Raw genomic sequence first — 20,794 nt, 5'->3', positions numbered from 1 at the left:
TTCAAGCACAAATAAAAGAAATGTGTACTCACCAAACGTGCCACAAGACAATATGAAGTTTTAAAAAAGTAGATCCTTCCATATAAGACAAGAAAAAGGTGCAGATGCAAACTGACGTAAATCCACAAATTACAATTGGCTCAATGCATGCTGGGAGAGGGTCTTGTCCGTGACGTCTCGGCAGCGTCCATGATGAGAGGGACAATTTGCGGAGGGCTACATGTTAGCTGTAAATTTGTCACTTTCAAATGAAGATTTATCCGTTGAATGACAGATCTGGGCTTACAGATTTACTTTACTACATTCAGAAGGATCTCATGTGTAAATGTACGAGGTCTATTAGATAATAAACCGACCCTTTTATTTATTTTTTTAACTATATGGATTTGAATGACGTGCGATTACACCAATCATGCTTGAACCCTCGTGCGCATGCGTGAGTTTTTTCATGCGTGTCGGTGACGTCATTTCCCTGTGTGCAGGCCTTGAGTGAGATGTGGTCCCGCCCTCTCGGCTGAATTCCTTTGTTTCACACGCTGCTCGAGACGGCGCGCGTTGCTTTATCAAAATTTTTTGTGGACCTGTGAGGAATATCCGAGTGGACACTATTCGAGAAATTAAGCTGGTTTTCGGCGAAAAGTTTAACGGCTGATGAGAGATTATGGGGTGTTTCTGTCGGTGTAAGGACTTCCCACGCAGCGGGACATCGTGCAGCGCTTCCAGGCGCCGTCGTCGGCCTGTTTCGACCTGAAAACATCCTAATTTAAGGCTTAATTCACCCAGGACGTCGTGGGAGAACAGAGAAGATTCAGAAGAGGCCGGCATGAGGACTTTATGCGGACATTCCACTGTTTAAGGACATTTTGTAATGAAAGACGTGCGCGCAAATTTGCCGAGTCATTTCCGTGACGACTCGGCAAATCTGTGTGCGCCGCGACAGGAAAAACACCTCCGTGTTGAAAACATTTGTAAAATTCAGGCGGCTTTTGATGGCTTTCAACAAGTGAGTAACTGAGAAATTGTTTAACAGCTTGGGCATGTTCCAACTTGCCCGTTAAGGTTTCCAACGGAGGTGTTTTTCCTGTTGCGACCCCCCGCGGTCGGGTCCAGCCCGACATGCGACTCTGCCCACACGTTCTTTCATTACAAAATGTCCATTAGCAATGGAATGTCCGAATAAACTCCTCATGCCGACTTCTTCTGAAAGTTCTCTGTTCTCTGACGACTTCCTGGGTCAACAGAGCCTGAAATGTGGAAGTTTTCAACTTGAAAGGGCGAGACGCTGCCGCCTCGAAGCGCAGATAGCCGTCAGGCGCCGTGGGCCGTCCTTACGGCGACACTACCAGACCAAAATCTCTTATCAGCCGTTAAAATTTTTACCGAAAACCAGCTGAATTTATCGAATGGTGTCCACTCAGTTGTGCCTTACAGTTTTGAAAAAAATTTGATCAAACAAAGCAGCAGTCTGAGCCATTCCTAAACAATGGCGAATGACGTAACCGACAGGCGTGAAAAAACTCTCGCATGCCCACGAGGGTTCAAGCATGTCTGATGTAATCACACGTGATTCAAATCCATATGGTTTTTGAAAAAAATAATAAGGTCGGATACTTTTCTAATAGACCTCGTAAGTCATTTTTGTTCAAAAAATCTGACTGCATTTTTTTCAATGCAGGTCTCCTTTAACACCTGTCTACATATAAGGTCTCACAGCTGACTGTGCATATCAGAGCACTATCCAAGCATGAAGTCAAAGGAATTGTCTGTAGACCTCAGCCAGGATTGTCTCGAGGCACAAATCTGGGGAAGGGTACAGAAACATTTCTGCTGCTTTGAAGGTCTAAATCCTGGATGAAAACCTGCTCCAGAGTGCCCTTGATGTTAGACTGGGGCAACGGTTCATCTTTCAGCAGGACAATGACCCTAAGCACACAGCCAAGATATCAAAGGAGTGGCTTCAGGACAAACAACTCTGACCCAGCCAGAGCCAGAGGTGCTGCAAAGAGGAATGGACAAAACTGCCCAAAGATAGGTGCACCAAGCTTGTGGCATCATATTCAAGAAGGCGAGGCTGTAATTGCTGCCAACAAAGTATTGAGCAAAGGGTGTGAATACTTAGTTTTTTATAATAAATTTGCAAAAATTAATTATGAGGTGTAGTGAGTAGAATTTTGAGGGGAAAAATAAATCGACTCCATTTGGAAAAAGGCTGTAACATAACGTGGAAAAAGTTTAGCCCTGTGAATACTTTCCGGATGCATTGTGTATACACACACACACACACACACACACACACACACACACACACACTTGCTAGTCACCATTTTATTCAGTAAATATATTTCTGAAGGTGCTATTGACATGAAAATTTCACCAGATGTCAGTAACAACCTAAGTAATCCACAGATACAAAGAAAAACCGCAGATGTCCATAAATTAGGTTTTGTGCAGCAATGTGAAATGACAGGGGAAAGTATTTAACACCTGAAGAAAGGGAGGTGCAAAAAGAAATTAAAAGCTAAGACACAATCTGAAATCTATCAGTAAATAGAAAACAGTCCTGCCCTTGTCGATGCAAATTAACATCAGCTGGTTCAGTCCCAACTGATGGCCTATAAAAAGGTGCCTCATTACCAAGGTGTCACACAAGAAACATTCTGACAGGTCAAAACAAAGAGCTCTCTCAAGGCCTCCACAACCTTACTGTTGCAAAACATTCTCTGATGGTATTGGTTACAGAAGGATTTCTAAACTTATGAATGAACCAGTGAGTACTGTTGGAGCCATAATCCAGAAATGGAAAGAACATTTCACTATAAACTGGTCACAACTATGCTCTCCTTGCAAGATTTCTGACAAAGAAGTGAGAAGAATTATCAGAAGAGTTTCCCAAGAGCCAAGGACCATTTGTGGAGAGCAACTGAACAATTGTTTCAAAGAAAACAATAAGTCATGCACTCAACCACTATGGCCTATATGCACACTCACTACGCAAGACTCCATTGTTGAAGAAAAGCATGTTGAAGCTCATGTGAAGTTTGCTGCGCAACATTTAGAGAAGCCTGAGAAATACTGGGAGAACACAGTGGTCAGTTGAGACCAAAATCAAACTCTTTGGATGCCATAATACACACCATAAATGACACTGCACATCACCCCAAAAACACCATGCCAACATGCTCTCATACTACCATAACTGTTTCCATAGAAAACCATAAAAATTTAGGTCTTGTGAATCTCGCTACAATGAACCTCTTCTTTGCTCCACGGGGATTTCATAGGAAATAAAATGTGTACCTTTGTACGCCTGAAGGATTTTACTTCTCCATTCTGAACACAAGTGGCACCTTTGCCAACATACATGGGGTTGTTAAAGAGCTTTTGGTCTTTGATGGAGAACTGTTGTGCCCAGTTCCACACAGGAGGGAAAAAAACAACATGGTCTTCTCCAAGAGGGATGGCCTTATTCTTGGCAAAGTCCTGTAAAGAAGTTTTTACAATATTTAGTCAAACTATAGTGTTAAACAGAAAACATGTTTTACACATTACACACATATACACATATATATATATATACACATATATATATATACACACATATACACATATATATATATACACACATATACATATATATATATATACACACACATATACACATATATACATATACATACACATATACACATATATATATATACATACACATATACACATATATATATATACATACACATATACACATATATATATATACACATACATATACACATATATATATACACATACATATACACATATACACATATACACATACATATACACATATACACATATACACATATACACATATACATATATACATATACACATATATATATATACATATATATATATATATATCTCGATATATACATACATAAATACATACACACACAGCGTACTCGTGAACTAAAGAATCAGTGGTGGAAGAACAACGCCACAGAGCTTCAGGAGCTAGCAGATAAACAGAACTCAAAAGTCTTCTTTGCTGCAATGAAGGCTGTCTATGGACCTAGTACATACGGTCCAACTCCATTGCGTACTATAGCTGAAACGCTTGTGAAGGATTCTGAATCCATTCAGGCACGCTGGAGGGAGCACTTTTACAATTTGCTGAATCGCGAAGTTGACCAGACATTTATCAATGAGTTGAGACAGTTTCCAATGAAACATAAACTCGCTGATCCCCCAACACCTCACAAAGTCAATGTGGCCATCAAGTCGCTGAAGAATGACAAGGCGAGTGGTCCTGATGGAATTCCAGCTGAAGCTCTGAAATATGGCAAGTGCAAGAAAAGTGTAGGGAACAAAGAACTCCTCTCTACACAGCCTTTTTCGATCTGAATAAGGCTTTTGACATGTTGCACAGAGAAACACTTTGGATGATTCTGAGCAAATATGGGTGTCCCGACAAATTGATTACAATGATCCGCCTACTCGATGATGAGATGACGGTCTCTGTTATATGTGAAGGTCAACAAGTGGAATCATTTCCTGTGAAAGTCGGTGTCAAACAAGGGTGTGTATTAGCACCTACGCTATTTGCTCTTTTCACGGGCGCTGTTCTGCAACTGGCAGAGCCACAGCTGAGTAACCTTGGAGTACAAATAACTTACTGATATGATGGTGATTTGTTCAACTTACAGCGCCTACAGGCTAAAACTAAGGTGTCCACAGCCTCAGTTGTGGAACTTCAATACGCTGATGATGCTGCTGTCTGCTCGACTACGGAAGCTGGGCTGCAGAGAATAATAGATGCCTTTGTAGAAGCCTACAAACAACATGGACTATCAATGAACTGCACTAAAACGGAGGTTCTGTATCGATTTCCCTTCTGATACTATCTCCCCACCCATCACTCAGTCTGAAATAACTTGACGGAAGGTAATTTCACAAGTGATGTTTCCCTTGATTGTGAGGTAAACAACAGGATCAGCTCTGCCGCAGCAGCTTTCGACAAGCTACGCAAGCGTGTCTTCGACAACCATGATCTTGAGCTGGAGACCAAAATACGAGTCTATCAAGCCATCATTTTACCAACACTTTTGTATGGCTCTGAAACATGGACTACCTATCGTCATCAAGTGAAACAACTCGAGAAATTCTACCAAAGATACCTTTGGACAATCATGAATGTGAATGGTATGATCATGTCACCAATGCTGTAGTTCTTGACCGAGCTTGCCTGACGAGTATTGAGGCTATGTTCCACCAAAACAGACTTAGATGGTACAGACATGTGGTGAGAATGGATGCGCAACATCTTCCAAAACAACTTCTCTTCAGTCAACTTTCTACTGGATTGCGTTGTGTTGGCGCTCCTAAGAAGAGGTACAAGGATGTCCTTAATAGAAGTTTTAAAGACTGTGAGATTGCTGACTGGGCTACAGCCCCAGCAGATAGATTGGTTTGGAGGAGAACGGTATGTGATGGCATCAAGACCTTTGAGACCAACAGACAGAAACTGAAGAGGAAAGACGCACAAGACGGAAAGCTGCTGAAGCTCTGAAACAGTTGGCAGCCTCCTAGTTAGATGCCTGGATGAATTTCTTCTGGACCGCCATGCTCGTGTCGAGTGGCAGTGATGATGCTAATGATAATATATGTGTGTGTGTGTGTAGTCTTAGACTTTCATCCATTTCAAATCATATAATTAAAAAATAAACACTCCCACTGGCATCAGGGCCAGTATGGGACTTCTTTTCCAGCATTTGCCAGACATATTAGTATTTCAAACAATTCAGATTGATGATGATGATGAAGGAATTTACGACGTCAGAGCAAAGAGCTTAAATAACTACTTAAGACTACAAAACATGTCACTCATAATATCATTACATGTATATTTTACCTGGATTCAAATGAAATTTCAAAATCATGAAATGCACAAAAGTCAGTCACCTTAATATTACTGTCACGTACTACATAAAGAATTGAGCATCTTCATGGGATTTTAACTTGTCCAATTTAATCAAATAAATACATGCAATTAATAAGCCAGCTAGACTCCATTAACATTCCCCTTGCAAACCTTTGTTTTGGGGACGGAGTGTATAACACTTAGAAAACCCCTCCTCAGTGCAATAATGCCGTTATCATAATTTACCATCAAGTGTTGAACGCGGTGTTTGGAAGAGTTGAACAGGAAGGTGCTGAAGAGTGGAATCCACATGCTATCACTCAACACAGTCAGATATGTCTCCGTGAACTCAAAAGCTGCTGGGTACTGGTTCATCATCTGCCACACGCAATCCAGAAAGAGCATGAAGAGTGGGGACTAGAACAGTAACAGACAGGGAGAAAATGTGTTGGGTAAAATATTTTAGGTCAGCTCCTCTAGTATTAGATTAGTACCCAGGAATTGCATACCTCCTCTTTTTCATTCTTCTTTAAGTGGTTGCATCTGTCTAAGAAGCGGTGGCCGGCCATCACCCACTCCTTCTGCACCAAGCTCTGAAAGCCAGTGGTGCTGCGATAGTGAGGATCCAACATGAGCTGTACCAAAGAGGACACCACACAGTTCAGATCTCTGTCGTCTTCTTCTGTACGAGTGAAGAAAAACAAGATTCAACCAGAAAGTCACAGCAAAAAACATTTGTGGTGAATCCTAAATGTTGGGATATTTTCTTTTTTTATTACATATACATGTTCAAAAACTATGAGATACTTTTCTCGTATTTCTACCACTGTCACATTTTAAATCAGTAAACACTTGAGGACTAAAAAGTGCTCAAACAAAGCTTTCATTTTGAAGATTTTTGCAGTAACCACCACCTGGTTTACCATTTAATAAAGTTTGTTCAGGTTGAAATTAGATTGAGAAGAAATTCATATACAATCCACGCCATAATTTACTAAGACCCAAATCTGTGTCACTTATATGTTCGTGTGTCCAGTGAAAAACTAAAACATTTGACATGTTTTCAGGCAACATGTAAAATTACCTGAAGATATGCGCTAAGATTTTTCTAAGCAAAACTGTAAGTGTAGGTATGGTTTTTTTTTAAAAGGACATTATCCTGTTTATCCCAATGGAGGCATTCAGCTTACTGGATACTAATGTTAGTCCATTAGTATCACATTATGTGATGCTAGAGAGTTTTCAAGAAATATGAAAAATTAAATCCACTATCAATCACTGCTTTAAGATGCTCCCCTCACCCACACCATCAACCACCAGTGTGTAATGAAATATGTAAATGTTTTTCAGGGCTAACCAGGCTAAAATCACATTCCTCCATAATGCATTTGCAGTTCCGCTGCAAATCACAAAGCAGTTTGTTGGTCACTTGTCATGAATATGAAATATGAGGTGAAGATGTGCAGTACATTTTTCTAAGCAAAAGTTTAACAATAAGGGTGGAAATATACTTGTCAACTACACATTTGTGTACAGAACCGGCTGCATTGTGAACTTTATTGTATTATATACATGTACAGTTCCCATGGGATAAAAAAAACTTTTTAACCTACCATCCCTGGTTCTGAAGACAGGCACCTAAGTGGCTCTACTCTACTCTTTTCTACTCTCCTATTTCACTCTTCCTTTTTAGATATACCTTTGTATACTGGCATAGTTCCACCTTAGAACTGGAATATAATATATAAGATATACCTTACTGAATTTTCATGCTATGGACAATGCACATTACTGCAGGATTTCACCAGAGGGCAACACAGCAGACACAACAAGGTACTCAGACCATGTGCAGCTTCCAGATTGCAAGCTGTAAACAATGAACACAAACATTCGTCTGATCTCTTGCCAGTTGTTCAGACAAACACATTTGTTGATGTGCAACGCCAATGATGCATGTGGAAAATTTGCTGACTTTGTCACACAACTTCTTCAAAACATTCTGCCATCAATTGATGCTGACTGTCTTGATCACGCCCATACGTTCATGTACATATTGCAGCTAATTAGTTTCAATTTCTTTTAGATACCAGAGAGTTCCATGTTAAAGCTATAGGGCCTTTCAAATTTCACAAAACTGAGAAAATTTACTTTCTACTGAAATCCAAGCATTATAATGCAGGTTTATTTTTGTAACATGTTGCAAAATTACAGCTCATTTTAATGAAGAGGATATATTTATTAGGGGGGAAATTCCATAGAGAATATTGTCTTTTTCTTCATCACTATCATGCAGACCAACTACAGGAGGAAGCGAGTGCACACATGTGAGTGGTTTTGAGATTACCTCTGACCCATTTTACATTTACATCCATAAGAATACTTGTAAATCACTTTAAAAATCTACCAAATGTTGGTCATAGCATCTGATCCCTTGAATTTCTCCCCCTCAGTGGTTGAAATTCTAAAACGTTTCCAGACAAAATGAAGTTTGATCATCTAGACGATATATTATGAATCCCTTATCTAAATGCTAAGGAATAAAATTATAGTAGTGCCAAAGAAAATTTCTATGACTTATCATATTTCTTTGATAAAAGCCCAGGCATTTATTTTTTTCAAACTGTGCTTAGGCCCAGCATCTAAACGAGGCAGGCCTTTATTCAAGGCTGGCGATTAGTAACAAAATGCTACTTGCTGCCTGCACTGTAACATGGTGTTGTTTCACCCATATCCCTGGGTGAGACAAACCAAAGACAACCGCTTTAGATCAGAGCCCTCTGCATCACTGCGAACCCTCTTCGTAGCCTGACAAGCACCTCCCAAATGATGGTGACTGCAAGGGCTGCAATTGGTCACTTTTCCGGTTTCACTCCCTTCTTTCCCGTAAGATTGAAAAGTTTTGCAGTTTTACAAGTAAAAGTTTTACACTGATTACATTTTGATCATGAATCAAATGGAGAAACGTTTGGCAGAAAAGTCCGCAAATATGCCTAACTTCACAACAGTCGAAAAACTACAGACACTCAAATGACTCACAATTCATGGAGGGAAATTGCACGTGCCAGTAACATTGGTTTGACTGTTGATGACTGTACAAAGAAATGGAGCCCTCATGTCGCGCATTAGAAGACCCACCAACGTGACAGAGAACTGTGAACTGCTCATGTCAACACCATTGCCTGGCCACAGAATTACAGTGTTGTAGAATCATAAACCAGGCTTTAAGATTTTAAGGTACCACTCCGCAATGGACTAAGAAAAAAAGAGTGACTCAACCAACTGTAATCCTTTTTAATGCACATAATGCCCGGTGCTTATTTAAGACAGGTGTTAATTTTTTCCAGACAAAGTTTTGACCTGGTCATTAAAAGAGACAGGCGCCGATTCAAGGTCAGGCGTTTAATCAAGGAAATATGGTAAATCTTTAAAAACCCAGTCGCTCTCTACCTTTAAATATGCACCAAAGTGAAGGAATGATGGTAAGGAAATTAATATTATAGCAACAAACCAATATTATAATTATATAAACACTGGGAAAGTCCTATATGAATAGTCATTATATCTATTATTATTAAGAACAAATACGTGATTTTGTCAGTATACAAGTTGCAGAGTATAAATCGCAGGACATCCCAAAGTGGCATTAACAAAACACACACAACTTATTTTCCGCACAATACTGTAATACAGCAGCACACTGGAACATGTTTCTCAGTATTTTACCAACAAGACAACTGATTTGACAGATTAAAACCAAATTTGGCTGTGATCATAATAAACTAGACTATTTATCAACTCAGATTTCATAAATACTATGACTAAAGAAACATACTAAAATAGTTGGCCATTTTTAAATGGGGGGGGGGGGGTTACATACATTTACGTACAAAAATTTACTAATATATAGTTTAAGTATCATTATTTTAGTTAGAGTGGATTTATCCACAAATAGCTGAGCAGCAACAAATTCTGTAATTTTGCCTCGACCACACCACAATGAATTTGAAATTACTCCAATTTTTATGGGAGCTATAATCCTTGCTGCGTGCTCATCTCTTCAACCTTCTGTCATTGTGAAAACTGGACTGTGCCTGCTTAGCTGCAAAAATTTCTATCACCAAGTAGAAGCAATTTCATGGTTCTTCTGCTGAAGTCATTTTCTGAAAGATAACTTTACAAAAAAAAAAAAAGTCCAAATTTGTGACATTCAATGCCTCTAGTTTAGGAAATCATTTTTCGAAGTGGCCATAATTTATCGGTGCTTTATACATATGAAGCAGCCTTCTTCAAATCAAATCAGTCAGAATAAAATTTAAATTTTTCAGTTATAAAATTTTTTCATGTACTCTCATTGATAACCCACAATAGATGTTTTCATTCTTTTCCAAAATCACCACCATCTTCTTAAGTGTCACATGAGAGCTGCATTTCTACTTGTATCAAATTATATCTCATAGGAATACCAACACAGCCATTACAACAAGTGTCTCAGAAATACTTGTTTTTTTTAATGAGCCTTTATGTCACACTTTGACTCTCTTTTTCATGGAACAGCTGTTTTGACAAGTCTGTTTGGTCCTTTTTGTTCTGTCTTGTTAGTATGACCACAGCATATAGTCACCTCACAGACTCTGGTCTGCTCGATGCTTCTTCCTTCCTACATTCAGAATACACCAAGGGAGTTTTTCTTCACCACTGTCACCAATTTGCTTGCTCATGGGGTCTTGGCCATGCTCATGTATAGCACCTTAAGATTACTTATGGGCCCTGAACATGAAGGGCGTGTGTATAAAAAAAGGCCGCCATTCCTGAATAGCTAAAACAGTATTTTTCTTAAACCCTTTGAATTAAAGTTGACAATCTATACTACAAGCACATCTTGATTGTTTCATTTCACCTATACTGTGATTTACAGAGACAAAATTACAAAACCTGTGTCACTGTCAAACTATGTGTGGACTTGAATGTATACATGCCTTTCGTAATTAAATACTGTCATTACAAACCATAACTGATACATATTTCACAGTAAACTTTAAGAATCAGCATTACACAATACACACATACTACAGAGACAATTGGAGACTGAAAAACAGACAAACTCTTAGTTTCCATGGGTTCAAAGTGTACAGTATGTGTGGAAAAACAAAGGTGACTCAGGGACAACACAGAAATTTACCTTGCACAATGACTGAAAAGTTCCTTCCATCCATGAAAAACACTATCCCAGCAGAGTATTTCAGAAAGGCCCTGAAGTAAACAGACAAATTTGAAAACCAAATAGCATTCAGTGCTATTTAATAACTAAAATTCTTAGCAACAACTTTGTGTACCAAAGACAAAAAAAAAAAAAAAAGATCTGTCATCAGAACAGTTCTTGTTAAAGTCCATACCTCTGCCATGGCCCAAAATTCCAAGTTTCGAACACTAATATTTTACATTAAAATTCCATGATTCCATACCAAAATGAGGTAATTCTTTGAAGCAAGATTTAGTATTTTTCACAAGATGACCTAGAAACCAGTGCATGACTTACACACCCTTTCTTGTGTAATAGTTTATCGGCCAACGATGCAATAGTGAGATGACAATATTTGTGTATTTTTCAAGCAGGTTGCCTTATGGATCCACACACTTCCTCAGATTGCACTGCAGCACACAAATCATCTTGATACAATTATTCACGTGAACTACATAAAAAATAATGATTTAATAATTCATTCTTAATTCTTTAATTGTTCTTATAATTCTTTTTAGAGATATGACACTCCTGGTTTTTTTGGGGTTTTTTTTTTATATTTCTTTCCAAACACACTATCTTCCATGTTTGGAAAAAGATGGACATCAGATGGTGGCAAATTGGATGAGCATGGTGGATGGCCAACAAGCTGGAAGCCACAGTCATGCAGAGCAACAATTACAACCACTGGGACAATGTCTTGATGAAACTACTCCACCCACCTGCCCCAAGCATCTATTTCTCATGTGGCTGCCTCAACAATCTGGAACAGCACACCAGTTATGAATTAACCCTATGGAAGGAAGTCCATGAACACAATGGTGTTCACATTTCAGAAAACTGAGGCCAACAACCTTTCTCTGTCGGGATGGGGATGGTGGGCATTAAAAAAAAAAAAATTTAAAAAGTAAAAATTATACCAACAATGGTCTTCTTTGGAGGGAGCGGGAACTCTATTAATGTGATCCCTCTCAAAAAAGGTTTGTGGCAAACCATGTGCAAAACAGAATCGTTTCTAATCCAGGCCATTTGCGGAAAAGCTACCTCCAAAATAATGAGCGATTCTAATAATTAACACTGTTCCTTTGATTATTAGTAAACGTGCTAGCAAATCAAAAACCAGATAGGTGAAAAAAATTATGTCTTGGGGAGTTCATGACTGTTGCACAGAAAAAAAGAAGGGGGGGGTGGACTTCTCACCACATACGTGATGTATTAAATGCATCTTAATTTTTTAAATGTAACCAGTTAGATTGAAATGAATACAATAAATAAACACCCTTCATTTCAATACAGTGTGGGAAATTCTAAAGGGTAGTTGATGCATGATCCATTTAATCAACTGACTTACCTGACATATTCCAGCCATCGTGAGCTTTCAATTGATGAAAGCCACCTCTCCTCCAACTCCTCAAAAGGGTCTGCACAAACATAAATGTACGCGAAATGACACATAAGGAAGCCAAGCTATCGTTCTGAATTGGAAAATTAAATGTATTGAGTGAAACATGTATTAAAATACACTCGTAAGACTCACCTATGACACAGATCTGCCTGATTTTAACAAAGGCGCTTTGAATTTCTTGAATGTTCGGCAGACTTTTGTCCAGCTCTGACTTGACAACTTCACTGTGCTGAGGATGACTCTTTGTAATTGCAGTGCAGATTCTACCACACACAAACCAGACAATTACGACTAGATTATAGATACAAATCTCTTTTACACAACATCTTTTGTGTATAAAAAACATTTACATCCAGAAAATAAGTTATTAACAACTGACTATATTACGTTTTCAATTAGGAATACTTTGTTTTTCCAATGCTGCAGCTACTTCAGTGTGATGGACTAAGTGCAGAAACAAATTTCTATCACATATTAACTCTCAAAGACACAGACGAAGTGCGCTACCTTTGGTCAATCTTCTTTTGCTGTAATGGGTCACTTACTCGGGCCATACGGACAAGAGCGCTACCATTGCGGTGATTCCAGCACCAGAGCTAGATTTAAAAAAAAGTCTCAGTCAATAAGGAATCAACAAAGGATGTGTACACATAATTCATAAATTGTCCTTACATAGGACACATACAGCAGTGTTCACAATATTAGTAGTGCTATGTGACTAAAAAGATTAATCCAGGTTTTGAGTATAATTCTTATTGTTACATGGGAAACAAGGTACCAGTAGATTCAGTAGATTCTCACAAATCCAACAAGACCAAGCATTCATGATATGCACACTCTTAAGGCTAAGAAACTGGACTATTAGTAAAAAAAAAAAAAGTAGAAAAGGGGGTGTTCACAATAACAGCAGTGTGGCATTCAGTCAGTGAGTTTGTCAATTTTGTGGAACAAACAGATGTGAATCAGGTGTCCCCTATTTAAGGATGAAGCCAGTACCTGTTGAACATGCTTTTCTCTTTGAAAGCCTGAGGAAAATGGGACGTTAAAAAAATGGGACGTTAAAATGGACAAAAAAAAAAAACAGAGACGTGTGGAAAAAAAAACGGAAAACAACCATCAAAATGGATAGAAGAATAACCAGAATGACAAAGGCTCACCCACTGATCAGCTCCAGGATGATCAACGACAGTCTGAAGTTACCTGTAAGTGCTGTGACAGAAGATGCCTGTGTGAAGCTAATTTATTTGCAAGAATCCCTGCAAAGTCCCTCTGTTAAATAAAAGACCTGTGCAGAAGAGGTTACAATTTGCCAAAGAACACATCAACTGACCTAAAGAGAAATGGAGGAATACTTTGTGGACTGATGAGAGTAAAATTCTTCTTTTTGGGTCCAAGGGCCGCAGACAGTTTGTGAGACGACCCCCAAACTCTGAATTCAAGCCACAGTTCACAGTGGAGACAGTGAAGCATGGTGGTGCAAGCATCATGATATGGGCATGTTTCTCCTACTATGGTGTTGGGCCTATCTATCACATACCAGGTATCATGGATCAGTTTGGATATGTCAAAATACTTGAAGAGGTCATGTTGCCTTATGCTGAAGAGGACATGCCCTTGAAATGGGTGTTTCAACAAGACAATGACCCCAAGCACACTAGTAAACGAGCAAAATCTTGGTTCCAAACCAACAAAATTAATGCCTCGCAGATGTGAAGAAATCATGAAAAACTGTGGTTATACAACTAAATACTAGTTTACTGATTCACAGGATTACTAAAAAAGCAGTTTGAACATAATAGTTTTGAGTCTGTAGCATCAACAGCAGATGCTATTATTATTGTGAACACCCCCTTTTCTACTTTTTTTTCTTTCACCAATAGCCCAATTTCATAGCCTTAAGAGTGTGCATATCATGAATGCTTGGTCTTGTTGGATTTGTGAGGATCTACTAAATCTACTGATACCTTGTTTCCCAAGTAACAATAAGAAATATACTCAAAACCTGGATTAATCTTTTTAGTCATATAGCACTACTATTATTCTGAACACTACTGTAGGTGAGGAGAGAAAATAGTAATAATCAAAAAAATAAATGAATAAAGCCCAGTGGCAGCATGGTGGCTTGGTGGTTAGCACTGTTGCCTCATAGCAAGAAGGTCATGGAATAAATTCCCACCTGTGGCCTTTCTGTGTGGAGTTTGCATGTTCTGCCTGTGTTTGCATGGGTTTTCTCTGGATGCTCAGGCTCCAAAGCACATCCAAAGACATGCAGGTTACGTGGTTTGGAAACTTTAAACTGTCCGTAGGCGTGTGCGTGGGTGTGAATGTGTTGTCTGTTTATATGTGACCCACCCAGTCCCCACAAATCAGAGATATTGTGCTAGCAAGGCCTAACAACAAGGGTGGCAATGATAATATCTTTATTATATAACCGCTGAGTGGATCCTTGTCATTTGATTGGTGTTTTGTATGTTGCATGACATGGATTATTCATCCCATTTGTGTTGCATTGCATTTAGAGTGCAGTTTGGTTACATTTAGAGTGCAAATTTGGGTCCATACGTTTGGTACCATTGCCCTCTGCACCCATATACATACGCGCGCACGCACACAACAAATCCACTGTGCTGACTGGAGGCTGTTGGCAGGAAGTTGGAATGAAAAGCTGGACCAATTTCTGATGTGATTTTTTTTTTTTCGCTGAACTGAGGATATACACAGTCTTTTTTTTTTTTGGTAATACATGCGTGCACAAGCGCCGACCCAGGTGTGTGCGTACACGCATGCACACGTGGGACAGCGACTCTACCAAGACTATTTGATTGAGCTAACTGATGCTGCTAATTCTTGTAAAACACACACACACACACACACACACACACACACTCCACTCCACTCCACTCCACTCCACTCCACTCCACTCCACTCCACTCCACTCCACTCCACTCCACTGTAAGCCATCTGGATGTATGAAGAATTGTTCAGATGAAAAGCTGACGTGATTTTTGGCTGGACTGAGGAACGACAAAGTCTTTTTTGTTATTGTTTTTTTTTTTTTATGGAAGTCCGAAGTCAGTGCACAGCATCACTGGACTACACGTCACAATTTGGACTTTAATAGCAGTGGAACACCAAAATGTAAGTCCCTTTTCTGTTGTTTATAAATTAACAAAATATCAAAGGACAAGGACCTATTTTAGCTGTTATATAAAACAAATAAATGTTTTTACATTCTTTCAACGGAACAAATATTTCATACCATTATAATATTTCATACCATTCACCTCATGAAATATTTGTACCATTGAACTCAAACATTCATTATTTGTATAATATCTCACTGTGACTTGACCCCAAGGGCATTGTAACTAACTTGTGTCGTGGGATCACCCAAGTAGACCTTTACGCTAAATATGAATTAAATTTGTCAAGTGGTTCTTGAGATATTGCGCTAACAAGGGTGGCAATGACAATATATTGAGTATCTCACTGTGACCTTGAAATTGAACCCAAGGTCACATAACCAACTGGTGTCAGGAGATTACCCTATGCTAAATGTGAATGAAATTGGTCAAGTGGTTGTTGAGATATCGCACTAACAAGCGAAAACAGACCGATGGAAATTCTCATCATAATATCCCCCCGGTATAAAAATACTGGGGGATTTTGCATGTTAAAACATGCTATCACGGCTCTAAGCATGGAGCATCACTGATCTTTACCTGTATCCAATCAGAACCCAAAATTTCAGACCAGAATATGTAGTAGTTTTTATAGTTATTTGCAGAAATATTGCAGAATCACTTGACTCACTGCCTCCATTAATCTTAGACTTGTCCCCACTGTTACACACCAAACTAGACAGGAAATACCTGCTGACTGAATACAGCACACTGTGTAAAATAAAGTACTCCTTTAATACTTAAAAAGGGATAACCTATACGCAATCTAAGCATTTATACTGCGTTTGTGTTGGCAGCAGAAAAACAGTCATAGCAGTCATTGTAGCTGTCATCTGCAAGAGCGATTGCAGGTGACAGCATGCCATCATTTTTCTACACTATCAACATAAACAATAATTTACTTAATTGAAAGGTAGAGTTAACATTTTGCACATCATTATACTATATTAAATTGGGAAGCCCTGGCTCTGATGGCAGCTTAAAAAGCTAAATTTTTATAAAGGTTATGTATTTAATTCTTCTCTGCAACAATGCACAAAATACTCATGTTTAACCCATTAAAACTCCCTGCGCTGAAATAATCCATCGCTTGCTGTCAGTTTTACCTCCTCATTAAAGATAAAACAATACCTGGTGTATCTTTGTCACAGCGATAAGATGCAAAAGTTAGAAATGTTTTATTTTGATGGCAAGTGCCATCGTGATGCATGACTGCCTCAGTCACAGCCAGAGGTGGCAGAATGGTTCCAGCCACATCTCAATGAAAACAACAGAACATCCCTGTTTCCTGTCTGCTGCTTACAGCCGACGTGATGCAGCATCAAGAATGCAAACAAATCTGATGAAGATCGAAGCTACTCACAGGGATGCGCTGATCACTGAAGAAATCAGAGTATCTCTTGAGATCCTGATCAGCCAAAGATGCTGGGACCACAACATACTCTGGAAGACTGATGAAAAGAGTGACAATGTCTCAGTTTACATGTAGTGTAATGTAATTTAGCGCAAACACAGCAGAAACTATTAAAAAAAAAATTTTTAAAAGCAAATTTTTTTTAAAAGCAGGCAAAGATAGGTACAAATGTGGATTTTTATGTTTACTATAATTTCCACAAGTTCCAATTAACGGCAGGAAAAACATTCTGAGCACACCAACACACATACGTGTTCATACAATTTCACATGAACAAGATTTTTTTTTTTTTTTTTGGCTACATAATATTTTGTCACTGGTAAGCAATGTCTGGTGATCATGAATATATTAACATGATATTGTTTCCAATGTCTGCCTTAGCTTACATGGCTAGATAATTGACAGACATTATTATGTAAATTCAAACATTTTCTCAAATACCACATAACACTGTCCAATATTAACTGTACAACTCATTTTTAGATAGCGGCTACTCCACAACAGATATGCTACATCAAGACATTCAGTCATGAAATAAGAAGTATACACTAAACACAATTGTTTCAAAACACTCCAAGTACATAGAAATTCTATGTTGTATATACTTTATGTACATAAATGTAATAATAATAAATCTGGATACCTTTGAGAAATAGCGTAATTCTCGTTGATGGAGCAGACCCTCCACTCTGAAGCACTCGTCCTCTTTATCTCTCGGTCCCAGTCAGATGGTTGATCAAATATTGAAGTCTTTAATCCTCCTCTTGTGATGGAACCATTGACTTTGTTTCCTGGAAATTTAGACATATTTATATTCCCCCCCTCCCCTCAGCATGCTAACCATAGTACAAAGAAATACAAGCTCACGTCAGCTAGGAAGCTCCTCTAAGACATAAGACATTACAGCTTTTCCATAAATAATACATTATTTCTACAACTGTTAAAACGCAGATTGTACCACCTGCTCCCTATCACCTTTGGATTGACCAAAAGGATAATGTTTTATGTTCATAAACACAATATACCAGTCTAACTTTTTATGTTTTACAAGTGTCACAATTACTTAGCATTTTACCTGTCACTTTCCTGACATTCATGCTTACTTTTGATTGACTACCAGCTGATTCTTGGCATTCTGTTGTGATCTTCATGGTGCTCTATCTATCAGACTTAAACCACTGTAAGTTCTGAAACACACTACATATGACGTACACGTCATGTTGGACACATGTATCATAAGCTGCAGTTATTTAAACTGGGCTGCATTTTAACTAGGTTTGTGTTACATCATTGCTCAATCTTTTCAAATCATTTACAATCCCAATTCCAATAAAGTTGGGACATTGTGTGGAATGTAAATACAAACAGAATACAATGATTTGCAAATCCTCTTCTACCTATATTCAATTGAATACACCACAAAGACAAGATATTTAATGTTCAAACTGATAGACTTTTTTGTTTTTGTGCAAATATTTGCTCATTTTGAAATGGATGCCTGCAACACGTTTCAAAAAGCTGGGACAAGGGCAACAAAAGACTGGGAAAGTCAATGAACTGTTTGGAACATTCCACAGGTGAACAGGTTAATTGGAAACAGGTGAGTGTCATGACTGGGTATAAAAGGAGCATCCCCAAAAGGCTCAGCCTTTCACAAGCAGAGATGGGGCAAGGATCACAACTTTGTGATCAACTGTGTGGAAAAAAAAAATAAAAAAAAAAATATTCCAACAGTTTAAGAACAATGTTTCTCAACGTTCAATTGCAAGGAATTTAGGGATTCCATCATCTACAGTCCATAATATAATCAAAAGATTTAGAGCATCTGGAAAACTTTCTACATGTAAGCGGGAAGGCTGAAAACCAACACTGAATGCCTGTGACCTTCAATCCCTCGGGCAGCACTGCATTAAAAACCAACATCATTGTGTAAAGGATTTTACCGCGTGGACTCAGGAACACTTCAGAAAACCATTGTCAGTTAACACAGTTTGTCACTACATCTACAAGTGCAAGTTAAAACTCAACCATGCAAAGCGAAAGCCATACATCAACAACATCCAGAAACGCTGCCGCCTTTTCTGGGCCTGAGCTCATTTGAAATGGACAGACGCAAAGTAGAAAAGTGTTCTGTGGTCTGATGAGTCCACATTTCAAATTGTTTTTGGAAATCATGGACATCGTGTCCTCCAGACAAAAGAGGAAAAAGACCATCCAGACTGTTACCAGCGCAAAGTTCAAAAGCCAGCATCTGTGATGGTATGGGGGTGTGTTAGTGCCCATGCATGGGCAACTTACACATCTGTGATCGCACCATCAATGCTGAAAGGTTCATCCAGGTGTTGGAGCAACACATGCTGCCATCCAAGCAACATCTTTTTCAGGAAAGTCCCTGTTTATTTCAGCAAGACAATGCCAAGCCACATTCTGCACGTCACAACAGCGTAGCTTCATAGTAAAAGAGTGCAGGTACTAGACTGGCCTGCCTGCAGTCCAGACCTGTCGCCCAATGAAAATGTGTGGCGCATTATGAAGCGCAAAACATGACAACGAAGACCTCGGACTGTTGAACAACTGAAGTCGTACATCAAGCAAGAATGGGAATGAATTCCACCAACAAAGCTTCAACAATTAGTGTCATCAGTTCCCAAAAGCTTATTGAGTGTTGTTAGAAGGAAAGGTGATGTAACACAGTGGTAAACATACCACTGTCCCAGCTTTTTTGAAACGTGTTGCAGGCATCCACTTCAAAATAAGCAAATATTTGCACAACAATAAAGTTTGAACATTAAATATCTTGTCTTTGTGGTGTATTCAACTGAATATAGGTTGAAGAGGATTTGCAAATCATTGCATTCTGTTTTTATTTACATTTTACACAACGTCCCAACTTCATTGGAATTGGGGTTGTAGCTTTGATAACGACTTTTATTCTACACTGTCTTTTGTGATGGTTTTGGAACATGATTTTTTACTTTGCGTGTGTTTTAACTTGCTTGCTTAACTGATGCAGCCATCACCTGACAGGACCTCACTGAAAGCACACGCAGAAGGTTTTATAACATATAGCCTTAATATAAATACACTAGCGTGTTGCCCGTGGGGCTTCACTGCCTCTAGATTGGGAAATGTTTAAAAAAAAAAAAAAAAAAAAAGGCAGCTGACATTTTTCAGGATGGTAATGAATTGTGCAAAGTTTCTATAATAAGTTGGAATGGCTTGTGAGTCCAGAATGTTTTTAGAACCTTAGACCTCAACAGTTTTTGTAAGAGGTCAGCCCCTTTTTTTCTTGTTAATTATGTAATTTTTTTTAGTACTGTCTTAATGTATTTAGAAATTGTTTAAGTTCTTGTATTATATACACACTATTATTATTATTATATTGTATTTTTACTTTTATTTTGTCATTTGATTTTTAAATGGACCACAATGGAAATAAGTATTGTCACTTTGTCATCCCTGTATTTAACGTATTTACAATTATATTATGTAGCTACATTGAATTTACTAAATAAAATCACGCACGCATGCATCACACTTTTAATATAAAGACTGCTGGAATAACATGTTAGCCCAGAATGCAATTAGCAACATTAGCTTATGTATGCAGTTTCTCCAAAAATATTAGTCCCATCAATGTTCTGTTTTGGCA

The 20,794-nt window shown here is 38.5% G+C and overlaps 1 protein-coding gene across 3 annotated transcripts in view; it reads right to left on the bottom strand.

Annotated features, from left to right (window-relative positions):
- The window catches only part of mtmr10 (myotubularin related protein 10), an 86,772-nt gene that overhangs the window by 4,676 nt on the left and 61,302 nt on the right, over positions 1 to 20,794 (bottom strand). For all 3 annotated transcript variants that reach the window (XM_034190250.1, XM_034190267.1, XM_034190260.1), the window contains 9 exons: positions 17,786 to 17,933; positions 17,092 to 17,179; positions 13,054 to 13,142; positions 12,679 to 12,809; positions 12,493 to 12,562; positions 11,082 to 11,152; positions 6,412 to 6,584; positions 6,149 to 6,319; positions 3,298 to 3,480 (listed from right to left, as the gene is read on the bottom strand). In XM_034190250.1, coding sequence (XP_034046141.1) covers positions 3,298 to 3,480; positions 6,149 to 6,319; positions 6,412 to 6,584; positions 11,082 to 11,152; positions 12,493 to 12,562; positions 12,679 to 12,809; positions 13,054 to 13,142; positions 17,092 to 17,179; positions 17,786 to 17,933 — 1,124 coding nt within the window. The remainder of the gene's footprint in view (positions 1 to 3,297; positions 3,481 to 6,148; positions 6,320 to 6,411; positions 6,585 to 11,081; positions 11,153 to 12,492; positions 12,563 to 12,678; positions 12,810 to 13,053; positions 13,143 to 17,091; positions 17,180 to 17,785; positions 17,934 to 20,794) is intronic.

This window comes from Thalassophryne amazonica, chromosome 2 (genome assembly GCF_902500255.1).
Source record: "Thalassophryne amazonica chromosome 2, fThaAma1.1, whole genome shotgun sequence".
Classification (NCBI taxonomy): Eukaryota; Metazoa; Chordata; class Actinopteri; order Batrachoidiformes; family Batrachoididae; genus Thalassophryne; species Thalassophryne amazonica.
This window is presented reverse-complemented; position numbering and strand designations above follow the sequence as displayed.